The 25,894-nt window shown below is 39.5% G+C and overlaps 2 protein-coding genes across 9 annotated transcripts in view; one reads left to right on the plus strand and one right to left on the minus strand.

The window, feature by feature from the left end:
- The window catches only part of mettl15 (methyltransferase 15, mitochondrial 12S rRNA N4-cytidine), a 63,538-nt gene extending 48,152 nt beyond the window's left edge, over positions 1-15,386 (minus strand). The window contains exons 1-3 of one of the 5 annotated variants that reach the window (XM_086288904.1): positions 15,368-15,386; positions 15,063-15,146; positions 12,921-13,172 (exon numbers count right to left, since the gene is read on the minus strand). In XM_086288904.1, coding sequence (XP_086145030.1) covers positions 12,921-13,157 — 237 coding nt within the window. In that variant the 5' untranslated portion in view covers positions 13,158-13,172; positions 15,063-15,146; positions 15,368-15,386. The other 4 variants (XM_086288912.1, XM_086288896.1, XM_086288910.1 and 1 more) reach the window with 4 other exon arrangements.
- The window catches only part of kif18a (kinesin family member 18A), a 49,966-nt gene continuing 39,162 nt past the window's right edge, over positions 15,091-25,894 (plus strand). For 3 of the 4 annotated variants that reach the window (XM_086288857.1, XM_086288866.1, XM_086288875.1), the window contains exons 1-4: positions 15,091-15,215; positions 17,163-17,488; positions 18,855-19,012; positions 19,333-19,437. In XM_086288857.1, the coding sequence (XP_086144983.1) occupies positions 15,154-15,215; positions 17,163-17,488; positions 18,855-19,012; positions 19,333-19,437 (651 nt within the window). In that variant the 5' untranslated portion in view covers positions 15,091-15,153. Of the gene's footprint in view, positions 15,320-17,162; positions 17,489-18,854; positions 19,013-19,332; positions 19,438-25,894 lie in introns of all 4 variants that reach the window. The other variant, XM_086288884.1, reaches the window with a different exon arrangement.

The following is a 25,894-nucleotide window of genomic DNA, read 5'->3' on the forward strand; positions in this document are numbered from 1 at the left end:
ATGAAGGCTACATGGTGGCAGGCTTGGTAATAGGGAAAAGACATCTAGAGGCGTTTATGAAGATGCTTACTGTAGTTTCAAGACTGGGTTGACAATGTATGAAATAAAAGGAACTAGGTAATAGGGTGGAGGAGGGCAGTGGAGGTAGCTTGATGGAAAGCTTTAGAAGGAAGCTTCATAGTGCAACACACAGATTTTTGATAAAGTTGCCCTGGGCTGTTCCACGACTGCTACTATAATCTGTCCACCAATGTTTGGTACCTTCCGTGCTTATTAAAAAGTGACAACACATTTCAATGCATTACCCTGAAAAAGTGACAACACATTTCAATGCATTACCCTGAAAAAGTGACAACACATTTCAATGCATTACCCTGAAAAAGTGACAACACATGTGACTGGACAATCTGTATTAATTCATTATCAATTCACCATTATTCTGTTTGGGATGGTGCATTAAGCCTAAACGAATAAGTAGCAACAACACGCTCAACAACATGCCGGCTCATTCCGACCTTAGTCTTGTGAACTGGATGAATATGCTCAATAACATGTTGCTGTATTGATCTCATCTCCATTTCTGGTTATTCTGTGGCGATTTTTAGTGACTGTTTTACAGATTCATCCAAATCAGATATCTGAAACCACTCTATCATGGTAATAACACTTCACGCCTGACAAATTTTAATTATTTTGCTGTCTATACGGTCAAACTGTCTAAGCATATGGATATAAATGGCCAAAGTTCTGGGTGAGCTTTTGCCCTTCTGCCCCATGGGAGGTTACTGTCCTCCCTGAGCTTGCCTTATAATGCATGCATTACAGTTTGACAGGTGTACTGCTGCAGTCAAACTCCCCACCTTTCCGCAGAGCGTGATGTGCCCAGTGGGTGACACCAAAAGCTAGAAGCAGACTGGGGTTCCTGTCCCCACCTCATTGGGTTAGTGAAGAAATAACAAGGTAAAAAGAAAAGAAAGAGAAGGTAGAACAGTGGCGCAGTGGTTAGCACAGTAAGAAAGTCCTGAGTTCAAATCCACTGGCTGACTGGGGCGTGTATGGAGTTTCTTCTCCCAAAGTTAGTCCAGGGTGTATCCCACCTTTGGTTCTGTGACAGCTGGGATACGATCCAGCACCCCCGCAACCCTGAACTGGACAAGCAGTTAAGAAAATGGATGGATGCTTTAAATCTGAGGCATGTAAGTCTTTTGGGGGGTAGTGGTCAGCATCACAAACCATAAGCTGCCCAGAGGGTACGTGTATGCTGCTGCTGATATAGGGTAGAGATGGCACGATACCACTTTTTTATGTCCGATACCAATATCATAAATTTGGATATCTGCCGATACCGATATTAATCCGATATAGTGTGTTTTTTAATCAATAAAACTAACTAAGTTCACACTCAAGTTAAAAAAAAAATCAAAAAACACTAAAGCTATTCTGTTATACCTGTATGCAAAAAATACACTGCACCCAAAATATTTCATAGTTCAGCAAAACTGATCAATCTAATAAACTTAAACCTACTCCATCCTCCCTATTCTGGTATTTTAAAGAGTAAGCACCCTAACTAATAGGGTTCTAAAACTACCAGCAAAAAAAATAAATTAAAAAAAATAGGGAACCACCCTCCACCTCATGATGCTTAATTGACGTAATCAACTTTAATTTGATGCAGTGTGAAAAAAATGCACAGAAATCAATTTATTTTGAATAATAATTAAATAGATTCAACATCTTTCTTGTCTGCAATTCAACAGAATTGCAGACTGCACAGATGGTATCTTCCCAAAGGAAAAAGTACTATAGCTTACTAGGGTATATTAGACTTAACAGTTACTATATACAGTAATGGACTTCTATACATTTTACATCAGATTAAAACTTTGGGTGTAAGATTCGGATAATTATTTATTAAAAGCTAGACATTTTAAATGAGAATAAGAAAGAAAAGTATGTCTTTGTGCCCCCTTTTCCCTGTTCATGCCCTATCGGCCCCCCTGGCTAAACTTTGCTAGATCCACCCCTGCACAGTTACCAGCATCAGCTACGTAGAAAAGGATCCTGGTGTAGAAAGTAATATTAAATAAATTCTAACAACAGATTATCAAGGTTAAACTTGCTGCTGTTGTTCAGCCGCTGGTTTCCTCTTTCCGGCGCAAATAGGGCAATAAACAAACAAGAGAGATGGACTCGCGACAGAAAAGTCGATCAGCTGATCATTAAGCAGTTTCACGATTGAAGTAGCAGCAGGAGAGGGAGGGAGAGAGAAGAGGCAGTCGCTCTATATATCGGTTGTTAAGCTTAATGCGGGAATGCTTTACAAACATTCAGAGATGAACTTACACACTTGCTTTACTTCTCTCTGGGATAACTTCATCGGAGATGAAATGCCGGTTTGCTAGCGAGGCTACAAATACACACAGCCGCTCTATCACGTGATGCACACTGCTGCGACGTGCTACGGTTATGAGCAGAGTTACGCCATGTCGCAAGTTTTGTGAGGTGCTTTTTTGATATTTAATGGATCGGATTACATTTTTTATTTCTCTCCGATATCCGATCCAGTAATTTACGTCAGTATCGGACCGATACCGATACGTAATATCGGATCGGTCCATCTCTAATATAGGGATGCTGCGATTCACTACAACTGGGTGTGGTGCCAGTGTAAATACATTTCCTTCGGGTACACATCAGCAAAAGGTGAGGGGAAAGCATAACTGGCCTCTAAAGCATTAAATTTAGAAGTTGCCCAATGTCAAGAGGACAGGGCGAGACTTGTGGGACTTGATGTTCGAACTGATGCAGTAGTCCTCAGAAATGCCTTCCTACAAATATTTGAAATGTGCTCGCTGTTGTGTTCATTAAGTAGGTATTTTTAAAACTGTGGAGGTAGATGTGGCGGGGAAGTTGTGTGAGCATAAGTGGGAAACCTCTGCTACTGGTTTAGGTCTGTAGTGTCATGTAGTGTCGAGCGGACATGGTCTTCCCTGCCAAATTAGTCAGGGAACAGGGTTTGCGAGGAGTAGGAGCACTCCAGCTGAGAACAACAGCACTTCATCTGGATGCTGTGGGAATATAGATAATGTTAGTTACACAGATAAGGTCACTGCAACTGACTTTTATCAGAAAAGGCACAACAGTAGTTTAATAAAGCTCATTTAAATGCAGGAACACATGCAGAGGAAGATCAGTAAAGGAGTACACAAAGAAAGCTGATTTAAATCATCCTCAGTTTGAATAGGCCACATGACCTAGGCTAATAATACTAACAGAGGGGATTCTACAACTACTGTCTTAACTATCAGCTTTCAGGTGAAGAGTAGAATTACCCCATTTAGGGTTCAAAATAGTTTGTCCAAATTACAGGAATTATGTCTGCACATTTTGAAGCCCTTACAAAATAAAAACGACGGGAACAACTTCATTTAAGACAGATTCAAAAAAAAAAAAAATCACAGTCAACAAAGAAAAGATAAATGAGCTAACCAAAGGCAAGCTATAATAATAGATTATAGATTCATGCTGAACATATTTAAAAGAAAGACCATTCAGATAATGTACTTGGACCTCACACAAACACCATATGAAGATGTGTTGCAGGAATGAGTCATCTCAATCCAGCTGTCCACAGGGCATGTATCTGATTTGCATACCCACACTCACACACCAGGAACAAATGTAAATATTGCAATAAAACCTGCTATAATAGCTTCAATTCGACATGAAGGAGAGTTTCCAGTGTATTTTTGCCAAGTTTAACAACATTTGATTCGTGTGAGTTATACAGTGTCAATAATTGTTATTAAAACTATATGCAAATACAACTCAGGAATTGATGTTGTAGCAGAGCACTCCCCTCCGATTTATGCTGCTGTTCTGCGATTTTACGTGTGCGTGAGTTGTTGGAAGATTTCTCTCACACACCTTCTGCCTCTCCCCTTTCCCTTCACCCACTTGTATCCACACATACATGCACACGCGCAGTTTAAATTGTCTTACCGTGGTAAAGCCAGTCAAATAATAATAAGGTCCAACAACTAGGAAAATTTTCACTTCGAAGGGAGTGTTCAGATTCAGGAGCATAGTGTGCCAAAAACTGTAAGATAGTTTTGTAAGCGATGCAGCAAAACTGGAAAAAAAAGAGCACTTAGATTTTGGAAGTTGGGAGGGGGAAGGTTTCATTAGTTAAGCTGTAACAGCGAGGCACACTAAAGAGTCTTCTTTATTTGTTTGTTTATTGTTGTTAAAGTGAACTGGCGGCTGAAGAATGTGTAAGATGAAAGGACGAAAACATGTCTACAGGACAGTGCGGTGCGGCACCCACAAAGGGGTTGTCTGCTCAGCAAGGCTGAACGATTTGGCGCTCTGTAGACTGAGGCACCCCATTTGGCTAATGAAGTCCCAGACTGTCTTCACACCACACCCCCACCCACCACTCCACTATGAAATGTTCTACTCATGAAAGTAATGAGGCAGGGAGGGAGAAAGACTCTTCTGGCCACTGATAACCTCAGACTAAACTTGCAACCTTACGAGACAAGGGCCTAATATCTGGCCGTCAATCAGCCCCAGCATCCCTGGCTGGAGTGTTTAATTACGAGGATCAATTATTTACCAGCCTCGTCTTTCACTACTCAGTGCTTCCAAAAAAGGAGTGTAAAGGAGAAAAAAAAGAAAAAAGAACACCAGCATGACCCAGAAGACACTGTGGCAGCAAATTAAGTACAGATAAAATGGTAAGCTGACTTTGTTGATGTTGTTTTTAAATGAATGACTAAATGGGCACAAGTGCTCGCAGATTAATACACACCCAACTATAGAAAGTGATAAGCTAAAAAAAAAAAAAAAAAAGACAAAACTGCAGGGATACTGATAAAATGAACTTCTGACTAAAGTCAAGCAATGTCTTGAGCTAACTACTAGTCAAAGTCTTTTATAAAATTAATGAACCTTTAATAATATGTTTTGCATGTCCCAACTGTGTTCTAAGGCTAGTTACAAAAACAAAACAAAATTTAAAAAAAAAAAAACATTTTCACCGTCTAACTTGTCTGACTTGGTGTACTTCATATTTATGTTGACTGCAACAGCAACTTCAATGGTTTTAACAAGATCATATTACCCCTTGCTTGTATGCTTGTGTTGACAACAGCAGTTCACCTTGACAATGGACTGGATATACTGGATATATTTAAAAAAGAAATCGAAAGAGAGATTTCATATTAGTTTTAAAGTAAACTGTACTCTCTGTACTGTGGATTTGTCCACATGGGGATTTCTCTTTTTCCCTAAGGAGGTCCAGAATTCATCTGCAAGACTTTAAACTAATTTAGCGAGACAAGATCATATTAGCCTCAACTATGCCCTTCTTTCTAAGCTGGTACACTCAGTACCTAGTAAAAAAAAAAAGGATTGTGATCTATCATTACCTTAAACTACAATAAAGTATATACAGATCAGCCACAGATAATTAAAAAACTACTAACAGGTGAGGTGTATTAATAGTGTTTATCATTATAAGAGTCCTTGCATTTTTGCAGATGTTTGTTTGGGCACATACAATCATGCCACTCCCTGATGGGAACGCCCCCTCCCCCAAGCATACCGCAAAAACTGCACAGGACTTGATTTAAAGAACTCGACAAAGAGCCCAGGATCCAAATTCAGATTGCGATCTGACTTAGCATCCAAGGGATGCTCTAAAACACATTCACTTAATGTGTTTTAGAGCATTCACTGCCAATGTCCCACTGCCAGACACCGCAAGATACCCCAGAGGTGCTGTGTCCATGCCCCAACAGATTGGAGGTGTTTTTGGCAGCAAGACTTGGGACATACACAGTATTAAGCAGGTAGTTATTATTCTTAAGGCTGCTCAGTGCAAATTCTAAATGCCATCTGGTTTAAAAATTATAAATTAAATTAAGTTAAATTAATGCTGTTAAATGTCATTTAACAGCTTGTTTTTAATCACACAGGGGCACGCTATATTTTTTTCTGTGTTCTGTTGTTCTTCAGGGGCGATCGTGGCCCAAGAGTTGGGAGTTCGCCTTGTAATCGGAAGGTTGCCGGTTCGAGCCCCGGCTTGGACAGTCTCAGTCGTTGTGTCCTTGGGCAAGACACTTCACCTGTTGCCTACTGGTGGTGGTCAGAGGGCCCGGTGGCACCAGTGTCCGGCAGCCTCGCCTCTGTCAGGGTGGCTGTGGATACAATGTAGCTGCCATCATCAGTGTGTGAATGTGTGTGTGAATGGGTGGATGACTGGATGTGTAAAGCGCTTTGGGGTCCTTAGGGACTAGTAAAAGCACTATACAAATAAAGGCCATTTACCATTTTACCATTCATAAGAAACAGCTGGCAGTGTTTTGTGGTCACCTTTCCCAGAAAGGATTGCCTCTTCATGTGTCCGAATTCTAGCAAGCTCAATAACCCAAATAACAAAGTGAAAAACGCAGCACTCAACAAAGTCTGCAACGATTCAGCAACTTAACAGCCACAACACCTGTGGTTTGCCTGTTTTGTTGTATTTTTGTGCTACATTTCTATTGTCGTCATGAGTCTAGCCTAATCTGCGCTATTTATGGATCGCAAGCACCACATCGGTGGCCACCTGCTCTCTGCTCTTCTTTACAGTTACCCAGAATGGCTTAATGCACTTCTTTGGGACACTTAATCAAAGTTTTTATATTGATTATTTTTACTTATTGCTGCTGCCTTGGATTTGTAAAGTTGTAGGAGTATTAGTACTACAGCCATGTTACAGCTGAACAGAAACTGTCAATAGGATGATAATTGTGTTAACCTAAACCCACCACCACCTAAATCCCAACACGTTTGATACAGTTTGATATTTGACCCTTGCTATAGATGACAAAAGAATAATGTTATGCGATTTAGAGTTATTTTGTTGTGAAATGGTGCTCAATATTTAATTGATTGCTGAAGGACTGATATTGAGGCAAGGTTAACATGGCCTCGTTAATTCCACAAGGGGGAGTGTGTTGAGGCTGACATCTAAGAGTAGGCAGCTCGTTTCTCCTCCTACAGCAGCTCAGGGTTTTTCTCCTGGACTCTCAGCTGATGGCTCATTAATCTATTCTAGAGGAGGGCCCCTACGCAAACAGATAGCCTGCGCAAGTGTACAACTCCATCCTTTTAAACTTTTTTTTAACCACGTGAAAGCACTGTAACAAAGAAAAGTTTAAAAATGAGTACATTTGTTTTAATTAAATAAAATACAACTCCATCTCTGTCTGCACACAGTGGAGTTGAGTCACTCCAGCTCTCATCGGCGTCTCATGAAAAATCTGAGCAGTCATTCCCAACTCTTAGCTGCCAGAATCTCTATGATTGCAAATTGCCATGATAAACTCACTCAGCGCCGTCTCAGGAACAATACCGCAATCGCAGTTAGGGGTGTTCTTAGTGCCGAATTGTCGAGTCAGTTACACATTTAAAAAAAATAAACAAATCTGTGACTCTAAAGTAGGAAACACTAAGAAAACTGTACAAAAATGAAGTAAATAATTTAGCCTGTGACACCGCTACCTCTCTCTGTCTCTGTAGTCAGAAGATAACAGACTATGCCCCGCCCACTGCATCGGCAACATCAGATTGGTATACGTCCCGCGCAATAGCTTATCAGCAGAAAACAAAGCAACAGAAAAGAAACATATGCAGTAAGCTAACAGAAAAGCGTTTTGAAGGTAAAGATGCACATGGCAAATATAATCCTCCATGCCGAAAGTTGCAATACTGCATTCTTATAACTTTCAGATCTTAGTAAGTACTCCGGAGGGTGCAGTAGGAGGAACAAGAGGAAGCTGAAGGCTAAACTTGAGCAGAAAAGCACGAGGGATGTTTCGAGTGGAAGGAAGAAAATCACTGGCCTCCACATCCCCCCCACCACTGTCAGTGATTTTGCCCTTCTTCTGGGCAGGTTAGGCATCAGCTGCAGAAAGTACATAATGGAAAAGGAGCGAAACCCGATAGTAACAGCACCTAGGTTCAGTTGACCTGTGCAGTTGTCTGTGATCCTGAGTCACATTTACAACCTGAGTCTGAAGTAGAGGAAAGTACAAGTGTTGTAAAATATTTCCTGTCTGGTTCCTGTAGTCCAAACCATCAGAACTTAATGAGCACCAATGTGCTGGAGAGACTAGTCTTAGCCCACCTGAGACCACAGGGAGACCCTCTGCAGTTAACAAATCAACATAATCTGGGAGTGGATGATGTAATCATCTACATTCTAGAGAGACTGCACTTCCGTAGATATTAACAGCTGCACTGTGAGAATCATTGTCTTTGAATTTTCACATCCATTTAACATGATCCAGCTGCTGCTTCTCAGGGAGGAAATGGAAAAAGTCAGCAAGCAAGTGAACTTGTCCACCATCTCATGGATTACTGCCTGACAGACAGGTAGGTATGTGACACTGGACAGTGCTCTGTCTGATTTGGTGCTGTGCAGGAGCTCCATAAGGGACTGTGTTGTCTCCTACTAGAGCTGGGCGATATGAGATTTTTTCATATCACGATATGTTTTTTTCATTTCAGGCGATAACGATATCTATCACGATATAAGCCAAATAACTATATTTGTAAGATTTAAATGTGCCGTTGCTCACAAGTAAAATGTGAAATAATCAGCAGCTTGTTTTTAAATATTTATTTCCCATAATAAGTTCAACAGGGTAGATGTACTTAAGGAACATGAGACTTTTTCAGATAAATAAAGGCAAATATTGCAAACTACACAAAAGGCAGCCGCTAAAGCGTTTAAGTTTCAAAATAGAACAAATGAAACAGACTAAATTGTCAATTCCACTTAGAAACAAAATATTAATTCTAAAAATAAATCTTAGTTTGTTTTACAGAAGAACAGACAAAACTGACTAACTTTTGTCAATATCAAATAAACTGAGAACTAAAAGGAAATTCTCAATCTCTCCTTGTTGTATAGCTTAGCTTTTCAAACAGTTTTAACAGTTACTTTAGTCTGACAAAAGCCGAATGACGAATTAGCGCTTCCAGTCAGAGACTGAGGCTACGTCCACACGTACACGGGTATTTTTGAAAACTGAGATTTTCCGTTTTCGTTTTAAAAAAGAATCCCGTCCACACATAAAGGCAGAAATGAAGGAAAACGCTGCTATGAACATGCCAAAGCAGCAGGTGGCGCTAGATTCCTAACCGTGCAGAAATGTTGGCCAATCAGAAGTCTAGAAGCCTCGGTGGGAAAAAGTAAACAAAGCTGCGGCATAGAAGCAGAACCGAGTCGTATGTGTGGAGGGACAGTAACTGTGTGTATATGTAAGCATTTAAACACTGCAGAGAGTAGAATTAACAGTAACAGTATTGTAGAAATTCATTTCACCGAAACAATAACGCGGCGCACAGTGTGACGCATGCACCAGTTTATTGTATTTCCAGACTTGCTTTCGGCACAATTTACAGTGCACGCTACTCTGTTTTTTGTCAGACTTGAAATAGCCGAAATACCTTCACACTACGGAACTTCTTTGGCTCTTCCGTTCGACAATCTCTCCGGCATTGGAACCATCGTCTGTTTTCTCTTCGGTCACGCTCGGTCGATTTTTCTAGTCGGCACACTCATTTCCTCCATTATGCGCTGGCTCCATTACCTGCTGGCTGCTTCCCAAACAAACACACGTGCGGCTTGGCACTTGTGCTGTACGTAACAAGTCACGCGACGTGATGCTGCGGCTGTGATTGGTTCAGCTCTGCGCTACTGAATTTGGATCGGCTGACCTTTTTTTTTTTTTTTTTTTTTTTAAGAGGACAAGAGCGGCGAGGTCTATCGCGATAGCTTAATTTCTCTATCGAGTAAAAGTTATATCGCGATACATATCGTTATCGTTCTATCGCCCAGCTCTATCTCCTACACCTCAGACTTTCAGTACAACTCCAGGTCATGTCACCTACAGAAACACTCTGATGATTCTGCAGTGGTTGGATGTATTAGTGAAGGGCAGGAGGAGTACAGAGCACTAGTGGGTGAATTTGACAGGATGTTGATGTGGTGGAGGAGTACAAGTACCTGGGCGTCCATGACAACAGGCTAAACTAGAAAACACAAATACAAATTCTGTATACAACAAGGGAATGAGCAGGCTCCAATTCAAATCAACTCAAATATGGGATAAATAAAGTACTTCATATCAGCTGACCATCGTGTCTAATTACGTCAGAAACATTATATGGGAGAAACAAAAACACTCAAAGAATATTGAACACATATATCCCAGCCCTGCACCCCAAAGAGCCAGTTAACAGCCAAATCGGGAAACATACAGTCCCATTTTTTTGTTGCACTGAACCATGCACACACGGTGCATGGTTCAGTGCAAAGGTTTTTCTTAGCTTGCTGCATTCATAATGCAAATTAACATGGCATGGCATTGTTCAAATGTTTTGCTGGGTTGAGCCAATGATGTTGATTGGCGCCACTGGAAGTGATAAATAAAGTCAAGGAACTTGTGCGAATATAAAAACTTTTTAAAGTCAACTTTGGATAAAGTCATTAAACCTTTTAACCAGCTGTTATTAAATCTGACTGGTAGCTCCATATATGTAGTTAAAGTCATGGTCTCTATCTATTCAACTAGGTAGGGCCTTTAAAACATTGACCAAATAACTGACCAAAGCTAATACGAGCTAATAGCTAAGGCTAAGGCTATCGCTATAGCTTGCTGTCAGGCCATCTAGAGTGCCCTACCTAACTTTAAATAAATACATAAAAAAAATACAACTGAAATCTTTAACCTAACAGTTAAAATGTTAACTTACGTTAACCGTTGGCTACATAGCCACAGCTTAACAATCTTGTTTTCCCTGGCCATCACATCCCTCAGATACATCACATACCATATTTCAGATTTCTCTGGTGAAAAAAAAAAAAATCAAATAACAGAATTAACATTTGTTAAAGGCCATTTTAATTTATCCTTAGTGTACACAAATAATCTATCTACTGAGATATTTCAGTCTATATCAAAGTGGAGGCCTGACACACCAATTTAAATATCCCTATAACAAAATAGTTAAAAAGGCAGAGAAAAGAAAATATCACCTTAGGTTTAGTCCTGTCCCAGCAAGCTGTTTCACACAGACCTGCATTAAACCAAGGAAGAAAAGCCATCATATGGGGCTTTGAAGGCAATTCATGGTGAGATAGAGTGTTCTTCATTAAGCAAGGATACAATTTCAGACAAGAAATATGACAAACTATCAATCAAGACCCAACAAGCATGATGGCCATTTGTAAAACTGAGAAAATAGAGCGCAGGCTACCACTGCAAATTAGATACCTGCATACAGATTTACAGCCAGACGTCCTGTGTGGGAGGCAGCAGGGCACTGAAAGCCTCCATTTACACACTTCAGTTTAACTGCAGTATTTGCTCTGACACCCATCATCGTGTAAGTCCTCCATTCATACAAACTCTTCTTCAGCCAACAAGAGCAATTACATATTAGTGATTATTTTTATAAAGCCCATTTAATCTTTAATCGTTTGGACATTTGTCTGCAATTAAGGGCAGGTTTTCCTCCTCAAAGCAACTGATCTGTTACTGACAACACCACACGCCCACTACAAATTTAAGCACTTAAATGGCAGCTCTGTCAGAGCCATGTCAGAATTCACATTTGATTCCCTGACAAGTTATAGTTATATTTTTGTAGTTATGCAGTTATATTTAGCCCTGTAGATATATGAATACGAATGACTATGAGTCAGCACTACGATAAGGTTGTAACATTGCTGTAGATAAAGACCAAGTTCATTTGTAACACTATGTTCTCACATGAAAGAACAAACATCTGCAGTGAAGGAACACTAAAGAAAGACTTCTGAAGGTAATCACACATCATTTCCACAGAACGTCACACCAAGTGAGGTCTACAGCACATACTGTACAAAAAAAAAATAAAATCTATCAAACTGTTTTTAATAGCATCTGATTGGCAAGCTGTCTTGGGACAGTTGGCACATGGGCGGGTAGCGGAGGAGTTTAGAGGTGCTAAAGTTCAGGCAGGAGCGATGCAGCACCCTGTGTCCTGCCAACAGACTTACAGTGGCGCAATTCCTGACTAAGTTGTTGACCCATGGCCCCCACCTGCCTTGACCATCCATTATCTGAGGGGTGGAGGGGGCCATTACTTTTCCCTCCTTTCCTGCCTGCCACGCCAGAAGGCTTTTGACTCATGCCCATCTGTCCTGGTAGTACATACATTAAGTGAAAGCCAAGATACTGCCACCCTGTCCAACTCATGAATGCCTTTATAACAACAAGTTGTTATGTAGTGTGTGAACAGAATTTTACCTTAGCAACAAACACCTTTGTGAAGAGGATGGTTAATCAGGAAACAGGTCATTTCAATCCTCAAATCACAATGAGAAGAGACCTTTTTGTAAACCTCAGTAGCCGACACAATGCACGCAACAGCCTGCCAATAACTTGCTTTCAAAAGCTCTGACACACATAAGAAAATCAAAATTTGGGGACATGAGAAACACCTCTCAGTATGAGTTTGCATGCCTATGCTATTACCACAGCAACCGAGGCAGACCGGATAACAATCCCTGAAAACACAAATATGATCTAATCACTTGCAAATATTGTCGGCAGTCAGTCTGGAGATTCAATTTAGTCCTGCGTCAGATTTGCCTACAGTCTGAGCACATTCCAGGGCCTTTTTAATATGGAAATACACCAGGTAAAAAGGTTCAATTGGAAATAATGTTAATAAACACAAGTAAAAAGTCAACCCACTGCTACCTGAATGCCCGCCTAAAGCCCTCATTTTGTCCGAATGAATATTTGACATATTTCTAAAAGAATGGTTAAACAAACAGACATGAACTTTATTAAGGACACCAAAAATTGTACCTGAGCTGGTTGAATGTCTAAGTATTGAAGTACCTCTTTCAACATGACAGGCATGTGAGGAGGCTTTTCAGCTGAAACAGCAGACGGGTCTTCGGATCTGTCCTCATGACCTGGACCAGAAGATGCACCAACGAAACAGGAGTTCAATCTCGGCCTTAGCCTTCTCCATGCTCTCCGCGCAGCCAGATGTGTTTTTCGCATCATTGGGTAAGAGCGGACAGTCATGTGGAAAATCATGATCGTTATAATGATCTGTGGAGAAGTAAATTAGCAAAGTTACATGATGAGAAGAAAGATGGAAGGTTAAGCTAATCAAGAGGAACTTGGTGTGTAGTACTATTTTAAAGTTGACACTCCATCATCATGAAGCTGTGCTCTGGAGAAGCTTATAGTATACTCCGGGGTTTATCCAGTTTAACAGCTGCACTGAGACCAAACAGGTGGGAACAGGAACAATACAAAACTATGAATTAAAAGCTATCTTACGTTACTTGGAAGAGGAAAACATTACGGTTCTAAATTCAAGGCAGATGCAAAAACTGTTGACTGACTAAACCTTTCCAATAACACGCTTCATTTTGAATATATTTAAAGATGTGGCCATGATTCTCAGTTCATGATTGCAGTAATATTGTGAAGCATTCTATACACGTCTATACATACTTTACAGCAGTGGTTCAGACACATGTGAATTCATGTGTGTGAAAAACCTGTATTCCATCTCACAGCAATATTTCTTTTTATTGTCAATTGACGGCGCTTTTTTATCTTGTGGACCTAGGAAAACACCTATTATTGTTATTATTATTATTATTATTATTATTATTATTATTGCAATGAGCTTCATTAGCAGGTATCTAAACTACATGACACCATGTTAGCACGAGTAAACTCCTCCAGGCAAATGACGTCCCCATTTCAGCTTCAGCCATAAGACATGAAGTTATCTCAATAGTTTCTATTTACAGTTTTTTCCCTTTTTATGTAGGTGGTAGGCCATTTGCTCTGCTGACACTTGCCTGCCGGGACTCTATTCTTCACCTCTCTTGTGCACTTTCTATTGCCTTGATTTGCTGACCCAGGTATTGAAACTCATCTATCTTCACTAACTCTGTCCTTTGCTGCTTCACTGTTACACCTGTTTCCCTCTCATTCACACACGTAATCTGTCTTGCTTCACCTGACTTTCATTCCTCTTTTCTCTAGACCATACCTCCACCTCTCCAGGCTCTCTTCCACCTGTTCCCTACTCTTACCATAGATCACAGCGTCATCTGCAAACATCATAGGCCATGGAGACTACTGCCTGACCTCATCTGTCAATCTGTCCATCACCACTGCAAACAAAAAGGGGCTTAGAGTTGATCCCTGATGTAATCCCACCCCTACCTTGAACCCATCTGTCATTCCTATCACACACCTCACTATTGTCTGTCTGTCCTCAGATGCCTGTGATTATTTTGTATTTTATAGCCTACAACTACAATAAGAGTTGTATTGTAGGGAAAGACTGATGCGGATATTATTGTGTAGTTTAATAAGTAGGTCCTTTTTTCTCATGAACCCCCCCCCCCACACACACACACACACCTACCTCTTCTTGCTGTTTACTAAACGTTAGCTGCTATCCTTCAAGCTAGGAGTAGGAAGGTCGTACTAACTTATCTGTAGGTTGTTAGAGGTTAGCAGTTCCCTTAAACAAACATGTGCCATCATTTATGGTGATATTTAGTAGCAACTCCCCACACAAAAACAGTATTTTGTGTAAAGGTTAGCTATCTACCTAGCTAAAAACGCCTGAACATGGAGCAGATACAAAAAGGCATGCACGTGTTTGACGTGGCCATGACTGTAAAGCTATTATCTATTAAATTTTGAATGTTTAGCCCACCCTAATGCTCTGTAATACGTGTATACAGGCTATGATATCAGCAGAGGCTGGACATGTTACATCTAAATAAAGCGATGCAGAGGATACCGTTGCTATGCCACCATGTTGGATGACCGCGCTTCATACCTACAGAGACTGTCAATAAAATATACTGAAAAGGACCCGACGGTGTAGTCAGGTCCATTTAATCAAGTTTCACAAATGTTGAGCCAGACAACCGTGCTTATGCACAGAAAGCGGCAGTAGCTTACCGTAGCACACCACGGAGTAGCTCCACCTTCCGCAGCGTGCACTGTGCGTCACCACGGCCCGCCTAGTGACGCGCCCCTCTCGACCTATCAGATGCCACAGAGGAAGACGACAGCTTTTTTGAAAATATTGGCGGCGGTTGTGCTAGCGACAAGGTTAGCGAGTTTATTCACTTAATTCGAGCTACTTTTAAACCGAGCGTTTGATCTGAAAGTGTCGCCTTAGTAGGGATATGGACGATAGTCGTTACTAACAAAAGGTAAGACCGAAGATTGCATCGGAGACGAAGTAATCAATGCCATCTTACTGTTAGTGACTGTACTACAGCTAGCTAGATGGCAGGGGCTGGCCAGTTCTGCTGTATTTACGTTGGCAGGATTGTCATCACATTGTAACGTGTGCTCGACTTCGACTGTTTATTCCATTTAATAGTACTGAGCTAGCTGTACCTGAAAATTGCGTGTTAATACATGTTAGACAGCATTTGATTATATTATGCTGTTATTAAAGTGAATCCCCGGTCCATATATATATATAGATATATAGATATATATATAGATATATAGATAGATATATAGATATATAGATATATAGATATATATCTATATATATATATATCTATATATATATATATCTATATATAGATATATAGATATATATAGATAGATAGGTGCGGTGTGTATATATATATATATATATATATATAACACCCAGCACGCCCCTGCGGGCGGTTTATCCTTCAAGCTCGGGGTCCTGCGCAGTATCTTAGCTGTTCCCAGGACAGAGACCTCCGATGTTATTCCCGGGATCTGCTGGAGCCACTCGCCTAGCTTGGCAGTCACCGCACCTAGTGCTCCGATTACCACGATATATATGTATGTGTGTGTATATATAGATATATATCTTTATTTTATTTTAATGTCACTGAAAAATGTCCATGAGTATCAGTCCCTAACCCAAAACGTTCAAAACACAAGTGTAGGTTTTTGTTGTATTATTTTTTTTTTATTTAAAGATTATTGTTATTAGTTTTGTGAAAGTTTCAGTATCCTTATGTACAGTTGTGGTCAGAGGTTTAGATAGACTCATCATGTGCATGAATGCCATGGTAATTTCATGTCATGGTAATAAATCCTAAAAACACTGTACCAACCGTCAAGCATGGTAATGGTAGCAACATGCTCTGGGGCTTTTTTCACTCATAGTGATACTGGTACATTACACAAAGTGGAGAGAATAATGAAGAACAAGGACAACCTCCAAATTCTTTAACTTTATCTCAAATAAACAGTTAGATGGTTGAAATATGGTCACAGTTGGGTGTTCCAGCAGGACACTGAGCCCAAGCACACATAAAAACTGCTTTTGGAATGGATAAAGCACTAAACAGTAAGCTTGTGGAATTGCCTACCCAAAGCCATTTCTGCCTAGAAGATTGATCAAATATTGAGCCAAAATTATGCCAGAGGCTTGTTGATGGCTACCAAAATCATCTAAGGTGCAACTTACTAAGGGACATTTTACCAAATATTAGTGTGGGGGTGTATTTATATATTTGAACCTGTATGTATATGTTTGACCCTGTTTGGATTCAAATAAATCCCAAATAAATTCAAACATGTGCACCCAATTCTTGTTTTTTTTAAGTAGGTAAAGATGTGTCCTGTACAATCATTTCACTCTAGAAAAAGAACAGTCATGATGAGTGTATGTAGACCTCTGACCACAAGCTTTGCACAGCTTTGACTTGCTCTGATTTCAAATGTTGAAACCTTGCTCTACACAGAGTGCATATTGCTTGTCTGGTAGTTAACAGAAGAAATATTATAAATTACAGTGAGACCTGACCTTAGTCTGCACTTTGAGACGATGGAACTGGAAGTTCAAAAAAGCTAAAGTGTTTCCAGTTTTTAGGACTCATTCCTGTGGCATTCTGTATGAAAACACTTTTAGGCTGTTCGCTTACCATAAAACAAGTTCAACTCTGCCTTCAAAGTCCTCAGACCATGTTTGAATTTTATCAGCATATTTTCAAGATTGTGAAATCCAGTTAACATTTTATTTGTTTGTTGTCTTGTTTTGTAATGCTTCATTCCTTGCAGGGAAACCAAGATGGCGAGTGATGTGTGCAGCCATGTAAAGGTTGTTGTTCGAGTGAGGCCGGCCAATGACAGTGAAAAGCGCGAAAACTGTCGAAATGTGGTCCAGGTCGTCGATAACCACATGCTCATATTTGACCCCAAAGAAGAGGACTTGTCGTGCTTTGGGTCACAAAGAGTACGAAACAGAAACATCAATAAGAAGGCTAACAAAGACCTGAAGTTTGTTTTTGACCTAGTCTTCGACGAGAATGCTACACAAGTCGACATTTTTGAGAACACCACTAAAGGAGTGCTGGATGGGGTGATGAATGGATTCAACTGTACAGGTGACAAATTAATGAGTACAAGCTGCAGCTACAGTCTGTCTGAATTAGTCATGATGTCTGCCAATTATAAAAAGATGTGGAGCTGATTAACTCGTTCTGTAGTGTGCTAGTTATTTATCTGTCTGCAGCGACAAATTACCCTCACTGCTGTGAAGGGGATAGACCTTCAAAGATACGATTTTATTCCAGGGCTGGATAAATGGAGTGCAGAGTGTTATTCTTTACCATATATTTTGGTGCAATTGACTAAGCCAAAAAAAAAAAAAGAAAGAATTGTATTTATTTCTCTAATGTGAATTTAAAGCTTGAGAAAGTATTACTTTGTATAGTTCTGTACTGTGCATAAGTCTTAAACCACCTCTCATTCCCTTATGCTTTGCTAATATAATGGGAAATATTTGCAGTGATTTATTGAAGCATCTGTAAATATTTATAAAAAAAAACAGTATACCAAGTAAAAGTGGTCTTCAGGAATAGTTCTCCAGGCTTCTCAAAACACATTCTTTAGATGTTGGTAGATCAATCCCCGTCAAGGGGATCCTACACTGCTTTAATAATGTTGAGGTCCAGACTCTGGGGAGGCCAATCCATGACTGATCGTGTTCCATTGTGTGTTCTTAGATCCAGGTATACTTTTACTGAATTGACTGTAGGCTTGAGATTATTGTCATGCTGAAAAATGAAGCTGTTGCCAATGGAATGCTTTCCAGGTGGTTTTGCATAGTAGGTTGAAATTTGATGGTACTTTTCTGCGTTCATAATTCCATCACTTTTAACAAGATCCCCGGCACCACTGGCTGAAATGCAGCCCCAAACCATGAGACAGCCTCCAATGTGTTTTACAGATGGTTGTACATGCTCAGTGTTGTCAAAATGACAAAGTGCCTAAAGATGCCATCTATAACTGTGCAAAGTTCTCTCTTATGTGTTGAGAAAACACTGTTTCATCCCTTGGGTTAGGTGCTCTTTTTATGAATGAGTCATATAATCGGTGTTAAGTGGGTTAACAACAACAACAACAACAAAAAAAACATTCCTTGGAAAATTGTCAGCTGGAAGAACTGGACCAAAAATAAACGAAAAAGCAGTGAATGTCCAGAGAAAAACTGTGTTTGCTCAAGAACATATAAAAAAAACAATTACAAAATTTCTTCCTTGGAAGAAAAATTTTAAACATTGGAGGCTGGCTTGAGACTTTTAAATAGTGTAAGTTCAGTTCTCCTTTTGGATATACTTGATACTTCCATTGCTCACATTCCAAGTTTTTCACATTACATGTTTGGTTATGCTCTTTTCTAAGCAAGCTTTATGTTGAAACTGTTTTTGTAGAGTTTTCTGTAACTCTTAATTACTTTTTCACTTGCAGTGTTTGCCTATGGTGCTACCGGAGCAGGCAAGACACATACCATGTTAGGTTCACAAAATGACCCTGGGGTCATGTACCGCACAATGAAAGAGCTCTTCAAACGCATGGATGACGCCAAGGAGGAGAAGGAGTTTGCAGTTGCATTTTCATATCTTGAAGTGAGTATTGGATTCTTTATTTTTACCTTTATTTTTACTTTGCTTTGTTCTCCTTGTTGTTTATGGAATGTTGTTTCTTACGTTGTTTGTTTGTGCAACATCACTGTGTCAAGTCTGGATAGTCAGACTTGTACAGAAGACTTTAAGTTGTAAAATGTGTTCTCAACCTACACTGCTTGTATGTAAAGGTATCGCAGCAGGTACGCATTCATGATTTCTACACCTTGCAGTATCATTGTGTCTGCAAGCTTTTACCTGACCATACATTTTTGTCTTTGTGTGGTTTCATAGTGTTTTGTTGTATTTGCACGTGTTCACAGGTTTACAATGAACAGATCAGAGATTTGTTGGCTAATGCAGGACCTCTTGCAGTCAGGGAGGACAGTTCTAAAGGAGTGGTTGTACAAGGCCTCACACTGCATAAGGTCAGTACTACCATCTATTATTAAAATAAACACACACAAAAACACTTCCATGCATGCACTTCTGTTGAAAAATGCCCGTCCTTTTAAAAACATTAAAAAACTGCATGAAAGTGAGCAATATTTGGGTAAAAGCAGGTGGTGCTAGCTCATTGTATAATAAGCATGAAACCTGTGTAGCTCATCTTGGGCCAGGACACAGGAGCAGGTTGGAAAAAATAATTGTGTGGATGCTTTAAGCATCCACACTATTGAGTTCCTTCTTGGTGTTTCCGTACACTTTTCGCCGTGGATATACTTCCACAATTTTTGTGCTATTTTCACCGTTCAAATTTTAAACTATTCTGTTATTTCTGCTAATGATGGCTATATCTTTTGGTATTTTTCAGTATTATACTTTTTAAAATATTAAGCTTTTTTCCTTTAATTTGAAATGAATGGGAAACTTCTGCAATTCTGCTAAATTTTCTTGTTTTTGAAACTTAACTACTTCCTCATATTTTCACGTAGAACAACCATTCAAACTTTAAAATGTTCTCAAATTATTGGGCTATTCAGGTATAAATCAGCTTTTTCAAATCTTTTACCGCTTTACTTTTATCCCTCTTAAAGTTTTGAGTTGCAAAATTGTGATTTTTCACAAAATACATGCGTTGTTATGGTTGCTATGCTCTTGGCTTCCAGTGTGCCACTGAAGGTTTTGCAGTCTTCTCTTCATGTCTGAACAACTTCTTGCTACTTGCTCAATTTTCACTCAACTTCCAAAAATTATACATCAAAATGTAGGTATTTGTGCTGGCTTTCAGGAAATGTCACTATCATTGTTGTGGGACTTATAGAATTTTTGCAAATCTCCTCAGACCAACACAAAGTTGGAAAACTCTCCATAGAAAGTCAATGGAGAGTTTGTTCAAAATCACCGCTTGATTTCTGTAATGAGCGGCATATTCGAATCGTCATATCTCTTTAACGAAACAAAGTTAAGACATGAGGCTTGTCCCAGTATATCTTCAGACACTCCTGACGCTCACAATTCAAGAATTTCTTTCTCACCTATTACCGTTCTGAAATGAGTTAGACTTGTTTGAGGGTAGGAAATTCGTCCTTCGCTCAGATTTCTTCAGATTTCAAACTCTGGAAATGAACCACTTTTTTCTCTCGTCATAACTTTTTGTTGGATTTCCACAGAGACCTGAAAATTTCCATGACTGTTCACCAAAGCCTGCTGTCTCTTACGGTGAAAGAATGATATTGATACTCCAAATAGATTTAGAGTTAGAAAGCGTTGTTTGAGGGCAAGTCAAGGCAGTTTTTGCTTCGCCTCTACTCAGTTATGGTGCATTACAAGTCAAATATCTTTAATAATTCATATTTTAATGATAAATTGTCAACACTTCCATCTCTTCTGAACAAAACCGTGTAAGAATGACCGTTCTAGCCCCTACGGTTAGGAAATTATGGCCATTTGTTTGAGGGGAGTCCTCACTATGAGAAATAGACTGCAAAAATCCTGTGTCTCTCTGTGCTGCGTGCACCTGTTTTGGCGGGAAAAAGTACACAGCCTCTCTGATTGGTGGATTCAAATTCAGCAGGTCCCAGTCTGCTTGACTGAGCTGGAAACTTACACACACACAGGGAGAGAGGTGTGTGTGTGTGTGTGTGTGTGTGTGTGTGTGTGTGTGTGTGTGTGTGTGTGTGTGTGTGTGACAGAGAGAGAGAGAGAGAGAGAGCCTTTTAATGGGATGATCTCATTGTGATATTTAGGCTGGTTGACTGAATTGAATTTTGTGTGTGTGTGTGTGTCTCTGTGCATGTGTGTTTCCTTATGTGTACATATTTGTGATTGTGTGGCTGTTATATATATTTTTTGCTGATTTTTTTCATTTAACAAGTATATTTGAGGGACCCTCAGCATGTTCAGCATTTTTTCAGCTGTCCATTTTGCTTTTCCAATTTTTCTGTTTAAGTTATTACTATTGTGCTAAATCATACTATTTCTGCTATTTTATAAGATTTGTGCTAAATATAGTATTTCTGCCAAATATAGTATTTCTGATTAATTATAGTTTTTCTACCAAATCATAGTACAGTATTTCTGCTTTTTATAGGATTTGTGCTTAATATAGTATTTCTGCTAAATTATAGTATTTGTGCTAAAACATAGTATTTCTACCAAATCATAGTACAGTATTTCTGCTTTTTATAGTATTTGTGCTAAAACATAGTATTTCTACTAAATGTAGTATTTATTCTTAATCATACTATTTCTATATTAGTGATGTGCGGATCGATCCTGAAATATCGATTCCTCCGATACCAGTCATTTATGTTCTAGAATCGATTCTCACATTAAAATATCGATATTTTAGTAATTTAGGGTAAATATCTAGTTTATCATCAACAGGAACACAGTGGAAAGAAACTATAACATTCGGATTATCTACATTTGAAGGAACTACTTCCTCTTCCGCCTTTCATAGTCATGTGCGAAATACGGCTGTATAAATGTCTCGCAGCCCCTTGGCGTGCGCACTTGCGCACTCAAAACAATGGCCAAACGCAAGCGAAGTCATGTGTGGACATATTTTACCTCCACAAACAGCCAAGACGCGGTTTGTGATGTATGTGGCAAGACAGTGAGGTGTTGTGGCAACACCTCAGAATTAATCATAACACAGAATATGATGAGGTCATGTCGAGGGGAACCGAGGAGAGGAGAGGGACAGGTGCTGCTAGGGCGAGACAGATGTCTCTCGCGGAGTCCTTTAGTGCTGCAGGCAGGCACTATCCAGGTACAGAGGAGGAAAATGCTGGGTACATAGGCTAGGTCGCATTAAAATATACAGAGTACTTGCAGTAAAACAGGCATTGTAGTCTTTAAAACATAAAAATTCAGTTGAAGATTATTTCATAGATAAGAGAAACGTTTTATAGATACTATTATTATCTATTAGCTTTATTATTATTTTCACTCAGTTTAATTTTTTTGGCTGAGTTATTTGAATATTTTAAAATGCAGGTATTGACAAACTTATTTATTCCTTTAATTATGTATTATACTGACAATTTCATTCACACAGCATTCTATGTAAAACAGCAAGTATATGTAAACTATCAATTCCTTTCCCCTTAGGCTATTTTAACAGACTGCATACATGACTCTAAAAAGATTAAACATTCAGTGCAGTATACCCCATCTTTTGTTTTGCCCTTTGTATTTTATTTTCTTTGTAGCTGATTCCCCAAGAGCAGCAACACTCGCAAGATGCCTTGTAGAGATGATTGTGAAGGACCTCCAGCCTCTGTCCATAGTGGAGGACCAGGGTTTCCAGGGATTTGTGAGCGCTCTTGACTCAAAATATAAACTCCCAGGAAGAAAATCACTGACTGAGACTCATCTTGTAAATTTGTTTGATGAATGTAAAGGCAAAGTAAGAGCATCTTTGCGAAATGCTTCCAGTGTTGTTCTCACCACTGATATGTGGACCTCAGTGTCCACAGAGGCATATTTGACTGTAACATGCCATCTCATTGAAAACTGGCAAATGAGAGAATTTGTCCTGGAAACCCACTCTTTCCATGGGCAGCATACAGCAGATAATATCAGCTCAGCACTTAAGCAAATCACAGAAGAATGGGGCATAACTGAGAAGGTGGTTGCAGTTGTCACAGACAATGGTGCAAATATGGTTGCTGCAGTGCACAAAGCTGGATGGAGGCATTTTCCATGTTTTGCACACACACTGAATTTAGTTGTAAAGGACAGTGTAAAAGCTGTCCCAGAAGTGGTGCAGGTGCTGGAAAAATGCCGTGCGATTGTGTCCTTTTTTCACCACAGCACAAAGGCTACTGAGAAGCTTAAGGATATTCAGCAACAGTTGAAAGTGGCAGAGCACAAGCTAATTCAGTCAGTAGATACCCGCTGGAACTCTGTCTTTTACATGTTGGAGCAGCTCTGTGAGCAAAATGAAGCCGTGACCACAGCCCTCTGCCTTTTAGGGAAGAATCAACTATGCTTAAATGCGGGAGAATTATCCCTGATCAAGGAAACAGTTGTTGCACTACGGCCGTTTGAAGAAGTAACACAGGAAGTTTCATCTGAAAAACATGTTTCAGTCTCCAAAGTTATTCCACTTGTGTCACTCATTCACAGGGCTGTAGCAGCCTGTGAATATCAGGACAGCTCCCTTGCCACACAGCTGGCACAGCAATGCCAGCGCAGATTCAGGGGTATTCAGAGCATTCACTGTCTAGCTGCAAGTACATTTCTGGATGTTAGGTTAGGTTTAAACACCTTGGTTTTTGTGACAAAGACAATGTTGAAGTATTAAAGAAACATCTCCACACTGAAATGCAAGAAGTCTATCAGACAGGACAGTCTGCTCCCACTCTAACTGTAAGCTCAATGCCTGCTGTTAGCTCTGCCTCAGGGCCTTCTACTTCAGGGTCTATCCCAAGTCCTCCACCCGCAGGTCCAGCTGCAACAAAAGGAGGGATATGGACAGATTTTGACATGCAGGTTGTGTCAAGCCAACATCACCAGTCAGCTTCCAGTGATGTACTCATTGAAATACGCCGGTACTCAGAGGAAAAACTGATTCCCCGAGATAAGGATCCATTGGTTTGGTGGCAAGAGCATGAACAAACCTTCCCATCCCTAAGCAGACTTGCAGTGAGATACCTAGGAATCGTTGCTTCTTCTGTACCTGCAGAGAGAATCTTTTCAAAAGCAGGAGAGGTTGTGAGCAAAAAACGGAGCAGACTTAGAGGGAAAACTGTAAATATGCTGTTGTTCCTAAACAAAAACCTGTGAATAAGGGAAAGTGTTACTGTCAAATGTTTTTGTTGACATGTCCAGACAAGATAAACGTTAAATGACATGTTAAATTGTGTTGAATATTTTTGTTGACATGTCCAGACAAGATAAACGTTAAATGACATGTTAAATTGTGTTGAATATTTTTGTTGACATGTCCAGACAAGATAAACGTTAAATGACATGTTAAATTGTGTTGAATATTTTTGTTGACATGTCCAGACAAGATAAACGTTAAATGACATGTTAAATTGTGTTGAATATTTTTGTTGACATGTCCAGACAAGATAAACGTTAAATAACATGTTAAATGGCGTGTGTGTGTATGTGTATGTGTGTGGGTGACAGAGAGAGAGAAAGACTTTTAATGTGATGATCTCATTTTAAGATTCAAATTCAATATATTTAGGCTGGTTGACTGAATTGGATCTTGTGTGTGTCTCTCTCTGTGCATGTGTGTTTCCATATGTGTCCATATTTCTGATTGTGTGGCTGTTATATATATTTTTTGCCGATTTTTTTCATTTAACAAGTATATTTGAGGGACCCTCAGCATGTTCAGCATTTTTTCAGCTGTCCATTTTGCTTTTCCAATTTTTCTGTTTAAGTTATTACCGTACTATTTCTGCTATTTTATAAGATTTGTGCTAAATATAGTATTTCTGCCAAATATAGTATTTCTGATTAATTATAGTTTTTCTACCAAATCATAGTACAGTATTTTTGCTTTTTAAAGGATTTTTATAGGATATTTATATTGCTTAATATAGTATTTCTGCTTTTTATAAGATTTGTGCTTAATATAGGATTTGTGCTTTTTATAGGATTTGTGCTTAATATAGTATTTCTGCTTTTTATAGTATTTGTGCTAAAACATAGTATTTCTATTAAATGTAGTATTTATGCATAATCATACTATTTGTGCTTTTTATAGGATTTGTGCTTAATATACTATTTCTGCTTTTTATAGTATTTGTGCTAAAACATAGTATTTCTACTAAATGTAGTATTTATGCTTAATCATACTATTTCTATATATTACTGCCAGGTCCCCAGGCAGCCAATCCTCTGTGAGGCCTGAGACATTCAAATTTACATATCAGGGCCTGCACGGCTTCCCAGCCAGCCAATCATATCTTAGGGATGAGACATTCAAATTTACAAATCAGGGCCTGGACTGCTTCCCAGCCAGCCAATCATATATGTGGGTTGAGGCCTTCAAATTTGCATATTGGGGCCTTCGTGGCTTCTAAGCCAACAAGTCATCCATGTCATATATCTCTAAAAATCCATATTTTAATGATAAATTGTCAACACTTGAAGATTCCCCCATCTCTTCTGAACAAAACCGTGTAAGAATGACCGTTCTAGCCCCTACGGTTAGGAAATTATGGTCATTTGTTTGAGGGGAGTCCTCACTATGAGAAATAGACTACAAAAATCCTGTCTGTGTGCCGCGTGTGTGCACCTGTTTTGGCAGGAAAAAGTACACAGCCTCTCTGATTGGTGGATTCAAATTTAGCTGCTCCCAGTCTGCTTGACTGACCTAGAAACTTGCTTCTCTCGCCGTGTGTGTTTGTGTGTGTGTGAGACACAGAGAGAGAGAGAGAGAAAGCCTTTTACAGTATTCTGCAAACTTTTATG

The sequence above is a fragment of the Aulonocara sp. 'chitande type north' Nkhata Bay genome, linkage group LG1, assembly GCF_057382095.1.
Source record: "Aulonocara sp. 'chitande type north' Nkhata Bay isolate Kocher_YH1m ecotype deep benthic linkage group LG1, A_spYH_male_GT1.1, whole genome shotgun sequence".
NCBI lineage: Eukaryota > Metazoa > Chordata > Actinopteri > Cichliformes > Cichlidae > Aulonocara > Aulonocara sp. 'chitande type north' Nkhata Bay.